A 15,492-nucleotide genomic window follows, 5' to 3' on the forward strand; every position below is an offset into this window, starting at 1 on the left:
ATGATGGGTGAACAGGCAGGTGAGGTGAGGGGAGAATTACTGAGACCCAAACAAAGATCAAACTCTCAGAACAGGTGAACAGCATTTTATTATTGCTGTTTGGAAATGTCAAACAGATCAAATTTCCAAATACATAATGAAATTTCTAACCATGAACACAAAGATAACAGGAACAAACACTTGAGTGTATGTTATAAATAAAATCATAAAATGCAAACATGACATTAAAATGATTTGCCCTCAAGTCATCTTCTCACAATCTGTAATTTGCAGTTCGTCGCTGAGTAAAGATATGATTATTAAAAAGTGTTTCAGCTCAAATAAAAGGTCAAACTGATTAACAAAGGTCGAGATTTTTTGTGCAATTTGGGTATTCTTCTACTGACCCATATCACCTAAAAATCTGCAATACCTTTGCTACATTTAATACAATGTATTGATACTATTTGTACAGTCCGCTGTAGCAGCCACAAACAACTGTTTAAGTGAGCTATGCAATAAAAACAATGATCTATTTGAGAACTCGTACATATAAGAAGCATACAAAAACAGAGAAAAATGTTGAAACTTGAGGAAAAGTTTAGGAGTTGATAGAACGATATCTGACCCCCTTGTCCTCCTCATCATCCTCCTCCCCCTGGCTGAGCGGCTCTCTGTCCGACTCTCTCTCTGCCTGCTCTGACCTCTTGGTCGTCTTGTTCAGGGTCCCGCCCTGTAGAAGAAAGACAGGCATTAACTGAACGTACTGTATGTGGTGTAAACTCAGCTGACCCACAGAGCATGTACATAATATATAGAAGCAGTCTGTTGTATGTCTGACCTGTCTGTGGTCGACAACATTGAGCAGCACTGAGGTGACGATGCAGCTGATGGTGTTTGCCAACATGAAGATCATCATCCTCTGCCAGCGCCACAACGGGATCTTAGTTTCACTTCACAGGAGGAAACAGTGGAAGTGAGTAAAACTAAATCAGTGCACTGAGATCCTGATCTGGATTACTTCCTACCTTGACTTGGTGCCTAAAATCTGCCCAATAACCAGGTTGGACACCCCGACTCCAATCATATGCATTAAGTCAGTCAGACCCATGGCTGTTCCCATAGTCTCCTGAGGAACCACAAGGGGGATAGACGGCCACATGCTCACCTGGCGCACAATACAGAGGGTTTAAATTAAGACATAAACACACTGTAATTTGCAGTTCGTCGCTGAGTAATGATATGATTATTAAAAAGTGGTTCAGCTGAAATAGAAGGTCAAACTGATTAAAAAAGGATAAAGAATTAAACAGTATGGACTAATAAATCATAATCTGGAAAGTGTATCTATTTTCTCCTTTGGAACTAAACTCACAGCAGCAAAGGAGTAGGTGATGCCGAGCCAGATGGTGGAGACGAGAGGAGGGACGAAGGTGAAGGCGAGGAGTCCAAAGACAGGCAGCGTGAGGACGGCACAGGCCACTGTGAAAACGCCCCGCAGGCCCACATAGTCCTGAAAAATACATTAGAGAATGTCACATGTTGCACTGACGTACCTACTTATTTTATATCGCTTCAAACTAAACAGGTTCATGATACGGATACTCACTATGAGGATGCCCATGCTGGCTGAGAGAACTAGTGAGCTGTCGTAAACTGCCCCTGCGATGTACGCCGCCTCCTTCTGACTGTACCCATCATACTTATCCTGAATGAATTTACTGAAGAGAGAAAATAGAGCAGCATGTTGCTTTTGCAAGTGTTTAGGGTCACATCAGTGCTTTATGATATATAGGTAAGGTAAGGCAAGTATATATATCACCTTTAAGACACAGGAAAGTGCTTTAAAGGGGTATAAAAAACAAAAATAAAGAAAACATTCAAATTGCAGTAAAAGCAAAGAAAGAGACATTAAAAACACAAAGCAAAATTTTGCTAAAAAGTTTAAAGAATAAAGTTATGTATGTGCTTTATTAGAAAGCTGCAGTGAACAATCATGTTTGGTTATTCTTCAAACACTCACAAAACCTGTCACAGATGAATGAATCATTCATGACTTACAAGTACGTCGTGCTTTATAGACAAAATTTACTACCATTACTATTTTTAAAATGCTCATCAGTGTCAAGGGAATTAGTCCCAGGTTTAATTTTTGATCTAGAACAGATTGTTTGCTGAACTTTCTGCAGATGTCTGTTTATAGAGATTAATAAGAAGTTAAACCAAGATGGCGCCGTGGATGGCTGCCTCGGTGTGTTGGTGCGCGTTGTTTTGTCTTCCTTAGTTATTGTCCTCGGGGATTTTAACAAAGGTAACCTCAGCCATGAACTCCCAAAATATAGACAGTTTATTAAATGTCCGACCAGAGAGGAGAATTTTTTAGATCACTGTTACACCACAGTAAGCAACGCTTATCACGCCATCCCCCCTGCTGCACTGGATCACTCTGACCACATCATGATCCATCTGATTCCTGTGTACAGGCAGAAATTAAAGCTCTGTAAACCTGTGGTGAGGACATCAAAAAAGTGGACCAGTGAAGCTGTGGAGGATCTATAGACTGTACGGATTGGGACGCTTTCAGGACTGCTGTGACGTGATACATCAGCTTCTGCGGGAATGGTTTGTAACATCACACCACGGTGAGTTACAACACCGCTGCTGCTCCTGCCAAGGACAGGTGCAGGCTGCAGCGTATCATCCGCTCTGCAGAGAGGGTGGTTGGCTGCAATTGCCATCTCTCGAGGACCTGTACACCTCCAGGACGCTGAGGCGTGCAGGTAAGATGGAGGCCGACCCCTCTCACCCCGGACACAGTCTCTTTGAGACCCTCCCCTCTGGCAAGAGGCTGCGCTCCATCAGGACCAAAACCTCACGACATAAGAACAGTTTCTTCCCTTCTGCTGCCAGCCTCGTCAACAAGGCCCCGGCCCCACCTCACCCCTCCAAGTGACATGGACTCTCATCCAGCCCCTCAGTCACTTAACACTTAACGAGTGTTAAGTCTGTAATTTGGACAATGCGTGACATTAACACACACTGGACTTTATATTGCCTGTACATGGCACTATTTTTAAATTAATACTGTAAGCTCTTTGCACTGTTTAATATTCTGCAAATCTGTACAGTTTTTATTGACACCTGTTGTACATATTTTGTATTATACGTATTGCTTTTTAAATTTTTATTCTTATTGCCTATTTTCTTTATCTTATTCTATTTTCTTATTGTTTCTAGTTCTGTGTTAATTGTTCTGCACCAAAATCACCAAAAACAAATTCCTTGTTTGTGCAAACCTACTTGGTAATAAACACTGATTCTGATTCTGATATCAGATATCCTCTGATGGGAGCCGGGATGTCATTACGGCACATTACGTTCAGCCTGCTTTTGCTCTCCTCACAGACTGTATTTCCTGCATATGCTGCAGCCTGCTGATACGTGATTGGTCAATATTACTTGGACTACAAGCTTACTTCAAACACAAACTAGACCACTTGCCGTCCTGGAAATCAATGTCCCTTCTTCCAGATTAATCTTTTCCTACTGTGTGTGTGTGTGTGTGTGCGTGTGTGTGTGTGCTGGTAGCTCTACCTGGCATCTGCCACGAACGGGTAGACGCCGTTGTAGAAGAACATGATGGTGAGAACCAGCAGCCAGTACCTGAGCGACAGGAGCTTCACATCCTGAATCCTCTACATAAACACACACACAAACGTATAATTTAGTTCACATAATCAATTCAGCACATACTCGAGCAAACAAACAAACACGCTGTTCATACCACTTTGCGGGACGCCTCTCGGATGGTGCCATCAAGACCGAGCTGCCTCATTCCAATCTTGTCCAGAGTGCCGAGTAAGATGGCCGAAGTGAAGCCCAGCACGCACAAAATAGCACCTACAAAATAAGGAACAATGAGCAATGTAGCAGGAGAAACATCCTGAAACCTTCTTTTTTACAATGTTTTGTTATTATTCCGTAATGCCTTAAACTTTGAGGTTTCCTTCCCCTCTTTACCTACCTCCCCAGAGCGTCCACTGCATGCCGTATTTCTCTTCAAACCTCTGGGTGAACAAGAAGTTCAGGACTGAACCGAGGCGAGAGAAAGCTAAGGTCACACCGAAAGCTAAAGCTAGCTCCTTCCCTTTGAACCAGAAGGCTGTGATGCAGATCTGAACGACTGATAAGAAGACAAGATAGTGATTAAGAAACATTCCTCTGGTTTGATTTAGCAAAGGATGTGTTCTTTGTAAAGAGGTCTTACTGGTGAGAGGTCCGTTCCCTGCTCCGAACAGCAGTCGGCCTGTGAGCATAAGAGGCAGCAGGTAGGGAGTTCCTTTAAAGTGTGAGCCCAGTGCAAAGAGCGAGGAGCCCAAAACACACAGGAAAGAGAAGAGAAATACTCCGACTGCAGAGAGGAGGAAAGGAGAATCAATTCACCACGAGGAACATTACATAAGTCACTTGTTTGGTTGTTGTTTTAACAGATTTAAAGATAAACTTACAGCGGTTTCCTAATTTATCAATCAGGAACCCAGCAAGGACCACAACCACTGCACTCCTACAGATATTAGAGAAGAACATTAATTGTAGCTCTTTTAATAGATCAGTGTGTTACAGCAGAGTCAGTGTGTGTGTTTGTGCACTTACGTCCAAGCATATATGGCATAGAGAAGGTTGTACTGCTGAGGGCTCATCCCCAATCCCTCCACACAGTCCACTGTCCCATTGATCACTGTAGCATTGGGACATGTCAGGTTCTGTCCGATGAGGGGGAGCCAGTGATTCAAGTTATAACATAAGCAGCAACAAATGGAGGAAAGTCTTTGGAATTACGACTCTTAGCTATAACTTTAATGTTGGGTTATGTTGAGAAATCATTTTGAATCTGGTCTGCAGTGTTTCGTCTTTCTAACTTACCCCTTGGAACTGATCCTGCAAAACACTGGGGATGTCGAAGCAGAAGTAGGAGCCAAATGTGAGCAGGCAGTTGAAGAACAGCACCACAAAGCGGTAATATGCTGTGAACATAAAGAATGGCTCATTAGTTTTTCTTGGTGTGTTCTACTGAAGAATCTAGCACAACCGTCTGAAAAACAAACAGGAAAGAGAAACCCACTGAACACGGCCTTATTTCACATGTAGCAAAAGCAGCATGATGATCTATAGTTTAATATCTGCAGAATATATAACCACAAAATATGTGAATACTTTGGCAATAACTTACACTAAAATGTCCCCTCTTAATTATTCCTCTTAGAGGTGGAAAGGGACTCTGCGGACCAAATGGAGTTTGGTAGCTCGTTCCACCACCTGGGGACTACTGAGGAGAGTCTAGTTAGCAACTTAGGGCCCTGTTGTGATGGGAGTACCAGGTGCCTTTCATTGGCAGAGCGTAGTGGACGGGACGGAGTGTTGACCTGGATGACGGCGTTCAGGTAGGCAGGAGCCATTTTTGTTGCTGTTTTGTAAGCAAACCACAGGGTTTGGAATTTGATGCGAGCAGCAACTGGGAGCCAGTGGAGGGATATGAATAGTGGAGTGACATGCCATTTTGGGTTGATTGAAGACCAGTCGCGCTGCTGCTTTCTGGATTATCTGCAGAGGTTTGAATGTGCATGCAGGAAGGCCTGCCGCTGCAGTTGTGTTGCATGCTCTAAAAGGTAGGGTCTGATTTTCCTGATGTTGTACAGGGCAAATCGACATGACCGAACAATCGAGGCCACATGAACCTTAAAGGTAAGGTGGTCGCCAATTGTGACAGCCAGGTTCCAGGCAGACTTAGTGGATATGAGTTCAGTTTGTCCAAGCTGGATATTGATGTGTGGTTGCATAAAGGGACTGGCTGGGATAACAAGGAGCTCAGTCTTAGATAGGTTGAGCTGAAAGTGGCGTTCGTTTATCTATTCAGAGATATTGGCAAGGCATGACGAGATACGTGCCGAGACTGTAGTGTCGTCTGGTGGGAATGACAGGAAGAGCTTGGTATTTTCCGCAAAGCAATGGTATGAGAAACCATGGGAGCGGATGATTGCACCAAGTGAGGTAGTATATATTGAAAAGAGAAGGGGACCGAACACTGACCCTTGAGGCACCCCTGTGGATAAGCTGTGAGGTTTTAATTGAATTGAATTGAATTTGAAAGTTTATTTTGAACAAAAAAAAACAACAAAAAAACAACAACAACAACAGACAATGAAAAGTTTGTTCAAAAGGAGTGGGAAGAAGTCGAAACGTATCTAATCCCACCCCTTCTCCCTGCACAATGATTTATAAATCTATCCTTCCTTAGAAAAACTACTATTAATAACAGTCATAATAACAACAACAACAATAATAATAATGATAATAATAATGAACATGATTTATACTAAATATACACCAATATATCCATCTACATTTATAGAAAAAGACTTAGACAAAAGGACCTAACAATAACAAAACACAACATAAAAGAAAAGAACCAACTAATAATGGATATAAATAAATATAAAAAAACATAATTAAAGAAATAAATAATCAATAACAGTACACACACCCCCACTTCATCCCTGTATCCTGTGAAAACATTTTCTTTATATTTTGTTTTAAATGTTGCATGTTTGGACATTGCTTGATCTCCTCACCTATACTGTTCCACAGTGTAACCCCACAGAATGAAATGCAAAATCTTTTTCTATTTGTACGGATTTTGGTAATTTTGAAGTTGTATTTTCCTCTTAATTGATATCCCCCTTCTCGATTCTTAAACAATTTTTGTATATTTTGTGGCTGAATGTTATTATTGGCTTTGTACATGATTTGTGCTGTTTGGAAATTCACTATGTCTGTAAATTTTAATAATTTTGACTGTATGAAAAGTGAGTGAGTATGATCCTGATAGCTGACATTATGAATGACCCGTATTGCCCTTTTTTGTAGAATCTCTACACAGTAATTGAAATATGGTAAGACAATGGAACAGTACAGGATGCGTAGTGATTTACTGTCACGATCCCACCCCTGTGAGTCCTGTTTTCCCCTGCCTTCCATGGTAACAGCACAGCTGTGTGCAATTGGATGATTGGACTGCTGAGAGCACACCTGTGGAGGATGGTCGTTAGGAGTTTATTTATGTTGAGAGCTGGCAGCAGCATGCTACCAGAACGTTGTAGCTCCCTGTCTAGACCGTAGTCGACAGTTGTAAGAAGTTTTGTCTTTTCTACCTTTGAGCATTTAGTAAACTGAAATTAGACTTTTTTGTAAAGTCTTTCAGCCTCTCAGTTTTTTAGGTTTTGTGCTGTTTCTCCTGTTTTGTACTTTGTTTTTTGATGAATCTTCAATAAAAGATTGCAACGAACCAACTCTCCTGTCTCTGAGTCTGCTTCTGGGTCCTTCTATCTACCTCGTGTCAGTACGTTCTCGCCACTATGGACCCAGCAGACTACGATACTCTGAAGCAAGCAATCTCCAACCAAGGGCAGCGCTTGGGTCACCATGAGCAGACGCTGCAAACAGTCTTGGACCAGTTAAAGGACATTTCAACTACACTGGCAACTCTCCGCTTGGAACAAACCCAAGGTATGGCAGCAACGCCCTCTTTGCCACCTATGACTGCCCAACCAGCTCTTCAGGCCAACTTTGTCTCTGAGCCCCATATCCCACCTCCTTCAAAATATTCTGGCGATCCCAACACCTGCCGTGAGTTCCTAACCCAGTGTCAGTTAACTTTTAGTGCCCAACCATCTCGCTATGGAAGTGAAGCAGCTAAGATAGCATACATTGTAAATCTGTTGGAGGGAGCCCCACTTAGCTTACATAATGCCCTCTATGAGCAAGGTTCCCCTACAGCCCTGTCATTTGCAGACTTTGTAGCAGAACTGAGACGTGTGTATGATTACCCAGTACGAGGGCAGCAGGCAGGTCAACGCTTGTTGAAGCTACAGCAGGGGAGGCTTAGTGTTTGGGAGTATGTAGGCCGATTTAGTAGTTTGGTTGTAGAGTCTGGCTGAAATGATCATGCCCTCATCACGGCTTTTCAGAATGGGCTTAACAGGGAGATTGGTAGAGAGTTAGGTTCATTAGATGAAGTTATCAAGTTAGCTATAAAGATTTCTGACCAGGTCACTCAGTGGCGTGTCGAGCCAGATTTTCCCAAAGCATTCCTTCGCTCCTCTGGCGGTGGTTGGGGTGCTAGTGCTAACCCGCCACCAGAACCAGAACCTATGCAGATAGGTACAACCCGTTTAGGACCTGAAGAGAGACGTAGACGTATGTCAAGTCGTAGCTGCCTTTATTATGGTGAGACTGGTCATTTCATTGCTGCATGCCCTGTACGGCCAAAAGACGAGGCTCGTCAGTAGCTAGGGGAGTACTGACGAGCCTTGTCCCCAGGTCCCACTGCTCCCATAGAAAGACCCAAATAGTGGCCAGGCTGTCTTGGCAATCCCAGAGTACTGAAGTAATAGCCCTCATAGACTCGGGAGCTGATGGGAATTTCATAGACAGAGCCCTTGTTAGCCAATTAGGTATTCCCATTGAGCCACTTACGAAAGCTATTGAGGCCAGTGCCCTAGATGGTCGTCGTTTAGCTTGGGTTGACTCCCGCACTGCTCCTGTCTCGCTATTGGTATCTGGCAACCACTCTGAGTGTCTTAGCTTGCATATTATCAGTTCTCCTAAAGTTCCTGTAGTGTTAGGTTACCCCTGGCTTGAGGCCCATAATCCCCAGATTGATTTGCGCACCAGTGCTATTTCCCAGTGGAGCTCTCAGTGCATGTTACATTGTCTTCTGTCAGCTTCTCCACCTGTTAGCTCAGTTACACCCAGTTATATTGAGAAGCCAGATTTATCAGCAGTACCAGAGGTTTATCACGATTTGAGGCAGGTGTTCAGTAAAGAGAGAGCCCTATCCTTACCCCCACATCGCCCCTATGACTGTGTCATCGAGTTCAAGTCTAGTGCCTCTTTGCCCACTAGTCGACTGTACAACCTCTCCCGGCCAGAGAGAGAAGCCATGGAGAATTACATCCATAAATCCCTTGCAGCAGGATTAATACGACCATCATCTTCCCCCTTGGGCTCCGGCTTCTTCTTTGTGGGAAAAAAGGATGGGACTCTGCAGCCATGTATTGACTTCCGGGGGGTGAATGATATAACGATAAAGAACAAGTACCCCCTGCCACTGATTGACTCTGCCTTCGTTCCTATCCAAGGGGCTCAGATCTTCACAAAGTTAGACCTGCGAAACGCCTACCACCTGGTGAGGATACCTAGATGACATCCTCATCTTTTCCAGTAACCCTGAGGAGCATGAGAAACATGTCCGCAAAGTTCTCCAACGCCTCCTGGAAAATCAACTGTATGTGAAGGCAGAGAAGTGCCAATTCCACGTCCACTCTGTCTCCTTCTTGGTATACATCCTTGCTGAAGGTGAGGTCAGAATGGATGTTGCCAAAGTCAAAGCAGTTAAAGATTGGCCTCATCCTCAGAGCAGAAAGGAGCTCCAGAGGTTTCTCGGCTTCACAAACTTTTACAGGCGATTCATCAGGAATTACAGCAAGGTGGTAGCCCCCCTTACAGCTCTTACCTCCACCCTTCAACGCTTCAAGTGGTCCGCTGAAGCTGAGGAAGCATTTGAGAGGCTGAAGAGTCTGTTTTCGTCAGAGTCTATCCTGATCTCCCCAGATTCGTCTATGCAGTTTGTAGTGGAGGTTGATGCCTCAGAACTTTGTGCTGACCTACAGGCCTGGGTCTAAGAACGGCAAGCCAGACGCACTCTCCAGGTAGCATGCTAAAGACGGACCGGATGCTCCACCTGAGCCCATAATCTCGGAATCTTGTGTCGTTGGCTTGGTAACCTGGGATATAGAAAAGGAGGTCCAAGAGGCTCAGCATCAGCAGCCAGATCCAGGAAATGGACCACTCAACAGACTGTTCATGCCTAATTCCATAAAGTCTCGTGTATTGGAGTGGGCACATTCATCAAAACTGACCTGTCACCCCGGGGTAACTCGCACACTCTCTTTCCTTCGTAGACGGTTCTGGTGGCCGTCTATGGAGCAGGACACCAGAGAGTTTGTTGGGGCCTGTCCAGTCTGTTCACAAAATAAGGGATCCAACAAACCAAGCCCTGGCCTCCTACGCCCCCTGCCAGTGCCCCGTCGGCCATGGTGTCCTATTGCCATAGATTTTGTAACCGGCTTGCCTGAGTCAGATGGTAATAAAGATATTCTTTCTGTGATAGACAGATTCTCCAAGTTTGCCCACTTTGTAGCTCTTCCCAAGCTCCCCTCAGCCAAAGACACAGCTGACGTCCTAGTAAAGGAAGTGTTCAGGCTCCATGGTCTGCCCTCTGACATTCTGTCTGACCGTGGATCCCAGTTTACTTCTTCAGTATGGAGGGCCTTCTGTTCTGCCATCAGGGCCTCTACAAGCCTCAATTCCGGTTGATGGAGATGGAGGTTACTCTACGGTGTCTCGTCTCTCAGAACCCCTCAATGTGGTCCACACACCTGCCTTGGATGGAATATGCCCACAATACGTTGCTCAGCTCTGCGCCTGGTATGTCACCCTTTCAGTGTCTCTATGGTTATCAGCCACACCTATTCCCTTCCCAGGAGAAAGAGTTGGAGGTCCCTTCTGTCCAAGCACACATGAGGCGGTGCCATCGCACTTGGCATCGAGCCAGAGCAGCTGAAAACTGGGGGATGGTATGAGAGACTTGCCAACCGCCATCGGTCAGCTGCACCCACATACACCCCAGGGCAAAAGGTGTGGTTCTCCACTAAGAACCTACCTCTGCGAGTTGAATCCCGCAAGCTGGCTCCCCGGTTCATTGGCCCATTCCCTGTGAAAAAGTTCTTAACCCTGTGGCGGTCCAGTTAAAGCTCCCGAGGTCCATGAGAGTCAATCCTGTGTTCCACGTGTCTCATGTTAAGCCAGTGATCTCTAGTCCCCTGGTCCCCCCACAGGTCTGTAGTTGGTGTAATGATGTTTGTTCCCAGTTTTGTACAGCGGAATGACTTTGGCTATTTTCATTTTGTTTGGAAATGAACCAGTTTGAAATGATAAATTACAGATGTATGTTAATGGTTTTGTAATCCCTTCAATGACCTCGAGGTTTGGACACTTCTGCTTTCCAAGATACTCTAAAAGATCTCCCTGAGAGGTAGGACATGAACCAGAGGAGGGCAGATCCTGAGATATCAAGCTCAGAGAGAGTAGAGAGGAGGATTTACTGGTTCACCGTGTCAAAGGCGGCTGTCAGATCTAGCAGCAATAGAGCTGAGGACTGTCCAGCAGCTTTAGCCAGACGCAGTGATTCCGTTACCGACAGGAGTGCCGTTTCGGTAGAGTGGCCCCGCTTAAAGCCAGACTGATTTGGGTCCAACAGATTATTCTTGGACAGGAAGTCAGTGACTTGATTAAAGACTGTGCGCTCAAGTATTTTTGACAGGAAGGGTAGAAGTGAGACTGGTCTCTAGTTTTCAACCTGGTTTGGGTTGAGGGCTTGCTTGAATGCAGTGGGGAACACACCCCGGCTGTGGCTCAGTGGTAGAATTGGTCGTCTTTCAATCCCCAGCTCCCTCAGGCTACAAGACACTGCTCCCGGTGGCATAGCCAACGGGTCTGAATGTGATAACTGATTGACAGTTGGGCTCGTGTATGAATTTGTGTGTGAATGTGATATGTCGTGTAAAAGCAGCTCTGAGTGGTCTCACAAAGACTAGAAAAGCACTTTATAAGTACAGTACATTTACCATTTACCCGTTGACATTGAAGAGTTGATAATGTGCGTGACTGCAGGATTAAGTGTGGGGGAAATGGTCTGTAGGAGGTTTGATGGTATTGGGTCCAGTGGACAGGTTTAATGCATAGATTAATGCAGGATGTATTATGAATTCCTGTTGCTCACCATTAAGAAATGATGAAGTCACTGTGACTTTATGTGATTTGTTTACACTGAATAGATCATCAATTAAGGAATGTTAATTCACAGTTACTTCATACATTGATTGATATACAACAATTACGAGTATTACGACGTCACTTGACTTGGGGGGGACACAAGTCAAGGAAGTAATGGGCACCTCGTGCGAAGTGATGATTTAGTAATGATGATTAATGATCAATTTAGTAATATTCAATTAGAAAATACTCCCTTTTAGTGAATGTTCATTAAGTAATCATTTACAAATGAGTATTACGACGTGAGCAATGCAACAGCAGAACTTTTCTAAAATGCTATCAAATGTTAGCATGTAAAGCTAGCTAATGTTTACTCACTATAAGCTTTGATGGGTTAGCCTATGCATTGTGTCATTTGTGTCATATTTGCGGTAGAACAAGTCTGAGTTTATTTGCCGGAGGCGAGGAAGAGACACGAGGAGAGAGGAGTCGAGGCAACAGACATTTAACAACATGAAACATCCCTGCTTCAGAGCCGTCATTTAAAAGCGACGTCAATTAAATATGATGTGTGGCACAGCTGCATCAGCTGTTACAGCCTGCTGTTTTTTATGATCTCTGTCAGCAGAACAGTGTTTATGACAAGTTATTTTTAATTCACTTCACAACGTGGCATATTGTCACGCGAATGTACGGATGTCATACATGTTTATTTTTTAATTTAACACACACACTTACACAAATAAAATAAAATGAAAAGAGTAAATTTATTATAATCCTCAAGCATAACTACGTGGCACCAACAATCATGCCCACAGATATGAATTGTCCAGTGTCCGTTTTATGCACACACGTGAGCATACTGCCGTGTGATCCAGCAGCAACAATAAGTACATAAACATTTACAGCCGACCTTTCATTGATGGTCAGCACACAGAACTTTAGTAAACATGAGATCCTGTCCGGACCTGACGGCGTGTCTGCAGATTTAAATAATTAATGAGTTACCTGCTGTGCCTCGCGCCAAAATGTTATGTTCTGTTCAAAAACAGTCAATACATGAACATCAGGCTGTAGAAACTTAAAATAAAAAGTCCACGCCTACACCAGTCCTTATTTTATAGGAGACAATTTGCCTTCTGGTTTTGATGAAGAAATAGCACCTTGTGGACATGCTGTGGGTTAGTCTGGTGCGCCCTCTGTTAAATGTGAGACACGCCGCGGAGAATACCTGCTCAGACGGAACAGGTGTCCAAGGAGCAGAGATATGCAGCAGAAGGCTCCTGCCGTGGTTTGTATATTCAAGCTGTGTTTCACGCCTCTTTTTACGTCACGTGCCGACAAGACTTTCGCAAAGGATACACTGGTGTATCCTCGCTCATAGCTCCTCCGGCAAGTCTCCTCGATCCTCGAGATGCATTTTATGAATTGAGACATCCTTCAAGATGGCGTGCTGAGATCGATTTCCGGGTCACAGGCAGGAGGACCGAGTAGCGAGGAGGCACAAAATAGAGAAATGAGAAAGGCCTATGGAGTCACACAGGCTTCATTCATTGTTGCTTAGAGGCGGCTTGCGCGAGAGCTTTTATTTTGGTGTACTTCCTACCGCTAACCATCAGTGTGAATTTGCATATAAGCTAAATATTTAGTTTTATCAAGCACATTCATATATAACATTTAACATTTAGATTTAGATATAATATTTAGAATGTTATATATAAATGTGCTTGATAAAACTAAATATTACTAACTAAATACATCTAGCCTACATCAAATTCTTTATACACTGCCCGGAAGTTTTATCTATTGTAAAAATCACAATGTATTAGCTCATATATTTCATATGATATTAATACATTTTATCTGCAAACAAACAAGTAACTAATGTCGTCAAATAAATGCAGTGGAGTAAAAAATAAAAAGTTGTGGAAATACTCAAGTTAAGAACAAGTAATTGAGTAAATGTAAGATTCTATACTGTGAAAATCACATTTTTAAGGGGGACTTTGAAAATAAATCCTGGTTTTGAACACATATTACAACTCGGTCCGATGGGAAACCTCTGAACCTTACTGGGAAAACAAACATGTTTTATTAGAGGAGCTGGCTCAGTGTTTGGTAGCCTTAATGATGCAGCGAATGTTTTTTTTGTCATTAGGCATTCATGAGATAGCAAACCATAAGTCAGTCACATGCGCTCTTTAAAGACACTTGACACTTGCTGACTTAGTCATTCAGTGCAAAATTTGGTGACTGAAGTCATTCTTGGAAGATAAAACTGAACTCAGACGTACCTTTCTCCGCCGGCTGCGTCATAGTGACAGTGACTGTACAGGAAAACTTTCAAATCACATCCTTGAGTGTTATTTACGCTAAGAGGGTGGTGTTGCAGGTTAGCAGGATGCGTTCAGGTCCCCTGCAGCTCTCCTGCTTCTGTCCGCAGACGTCAGCTCTAAAAACCACATGGGTCGATCCTTTCTAACGCAACGACGCAGCTGGGAGCTTACAGATCTGCGCACGCCTTGAGCACCTCTGTGGGTTTTTTCCACCCCGAAAAACTTTATTTAAGAACATTTCTAGATGTTCATACTACACTATTTTCCCATGACAACGACGAGGAAAACGTGAAAATAAATATTTAGAGGGCAGAGAAAATGTGGCGGTAAAATATACTAAAAGTGACGTTATCTGTGTGCTTTAACATTAAATAGTAGAGAGATTTTTAATTAAATACATTTGTGTGTCTTCTTTGATATCCGTTATGAAACGGAGTAGATTTTTCATGGTTAAATTCTTGCCAAAGTAGTGCAACAGCGCCATCTACTGGCACAGTGCGAGTGCATGACTTTGTGGGGTGGCGAGGTTCCTTCCTGCACGGAGCTGAAGTGAATGCACAGGTGGTGTCCTATGTCTGGTCTTGGAAAATGAATGATTTTGTGCTGTTTTGGATGGTTATTTTTCATATTTTATCATGTATTTAACTCAAAATTCCCTTAGGTAACTATCCTATTTTAGTTCAGGATTTATCCAGAGTTTAAACCGATTTTCTGGAGAAATATTAAACATGCATCAATAAAAGCATAAATATCTGTACCTGTTACGTTTGTTATCCAGACTGTTGTCCTGAGACCGCTGAGATTTCCACTCGTCATTCCTCTGTGTTGCAGAACAATAAATACCATCAGTAATCCACCTGGCTGTCTGTGGTGTGTAGAAGAAAGTAGAGCGGAGCTGCATCTTATCACATCTGGTTGTGACCCGTCACAGATACATATTTTAAAGATGTCTCGTCACATTTGAAATTTGTGGGGATATTATGACTTCAATAAGTGAAGTGGTCTAAACATCCTTTTTAAATTAAATTAATTAAATTTAAATTAAATAAGGAATCTATTTGTGTTCAGACTTACATAAAGCACACATGACTTCAATGTAAAAATAAATAAATAAAAGCAAATCAATTAAATGTATGTTAAATAAAATTAATTTTGGATACCACCAATAACAAATCTATTATGTAGCATTTACCTTCTTTCAGATTTCTAACAGAGCCGAAAGAAAAAAACCCATAAACGATGGTACACCAGATAAAACAATAAGACTAATTAAGCAAAACAATTA

The 15,492-nt window shown here is 43.1% G+C and overlaps 1 protein-coding gene across 1 annotated transcript; it reads right to left on the minus strand.

The window, feature by feature from the left end:
- Positions 1-580: 580 nt before the first annotated feature.
- Positions 581-14,187, minus strand: LOC138593951 (lysosomal dipeptide transporter MFSD1-like). The gene is made up of 13 exons (XM_069665036.1): positions 14,166-14,187; positions 4,903-5,003; positions 4,633-4,742; positions 4,488-4,543; positions 4,247-4,390; positions 4,004-4,162; positions 3,764-3,879; positions 3,574-3,674; positions 1,589-1,700; positions 1,355-1,492; positions 1,008-1,147; positions 821-932; positions 581-712 (listed from the first exon to the last, which is right to left on the minus strand). Exons 1-13 carry the CDS (start codon positions 14,185-14,187, stop codon positions 581-583), a joined length of 1,443 nt encoding a protein of 480 aa, XP_069521137.1.
- Between the last annotated feature and the right edge of the window lie 1,305 nt (positions 14,188-15,492).

Source organism: Semicossyphus pulcher, unplaced genomic scaffold, assembly GCF_022749685.1.
Source record: "Semicossyphus pulcher isolate SPU_LCO1_2020_fin unplaced genomic scaffold, fSemPul1.0.p SCAF_16, whole genome shotgun sequence".
Classification (NCBI taxonomy): Eukaryota; Metazoa; Chordata; class Actinopteri; order Labriformes; family Labridae; genus Semicossyphus; species Semicossyphus pulcher.

Excerpts from the sequence above, each read along its gene's own strand:
- LOC138593951 (XM_069665036.1), bottom strand. The coding sequence starts at position 14,187 with ATGACGCAGCCGGCGGAGAAAG. Across the intron at positions 4,163-4,246 it reads AGGGAACGGACCTCTCACCA|TCGTTCAGATCTGCATCACA; the intron begins GTAAGACCTCTT and ends TCTTCTTATCAG. Across the intron at positions 713-820 it reads ATGTTGTCGACCACAGACAG|GGCGGGACCCTGAACAAGAC; the intron begins GTCAGACATACA and ends TTTCTTCTACAG.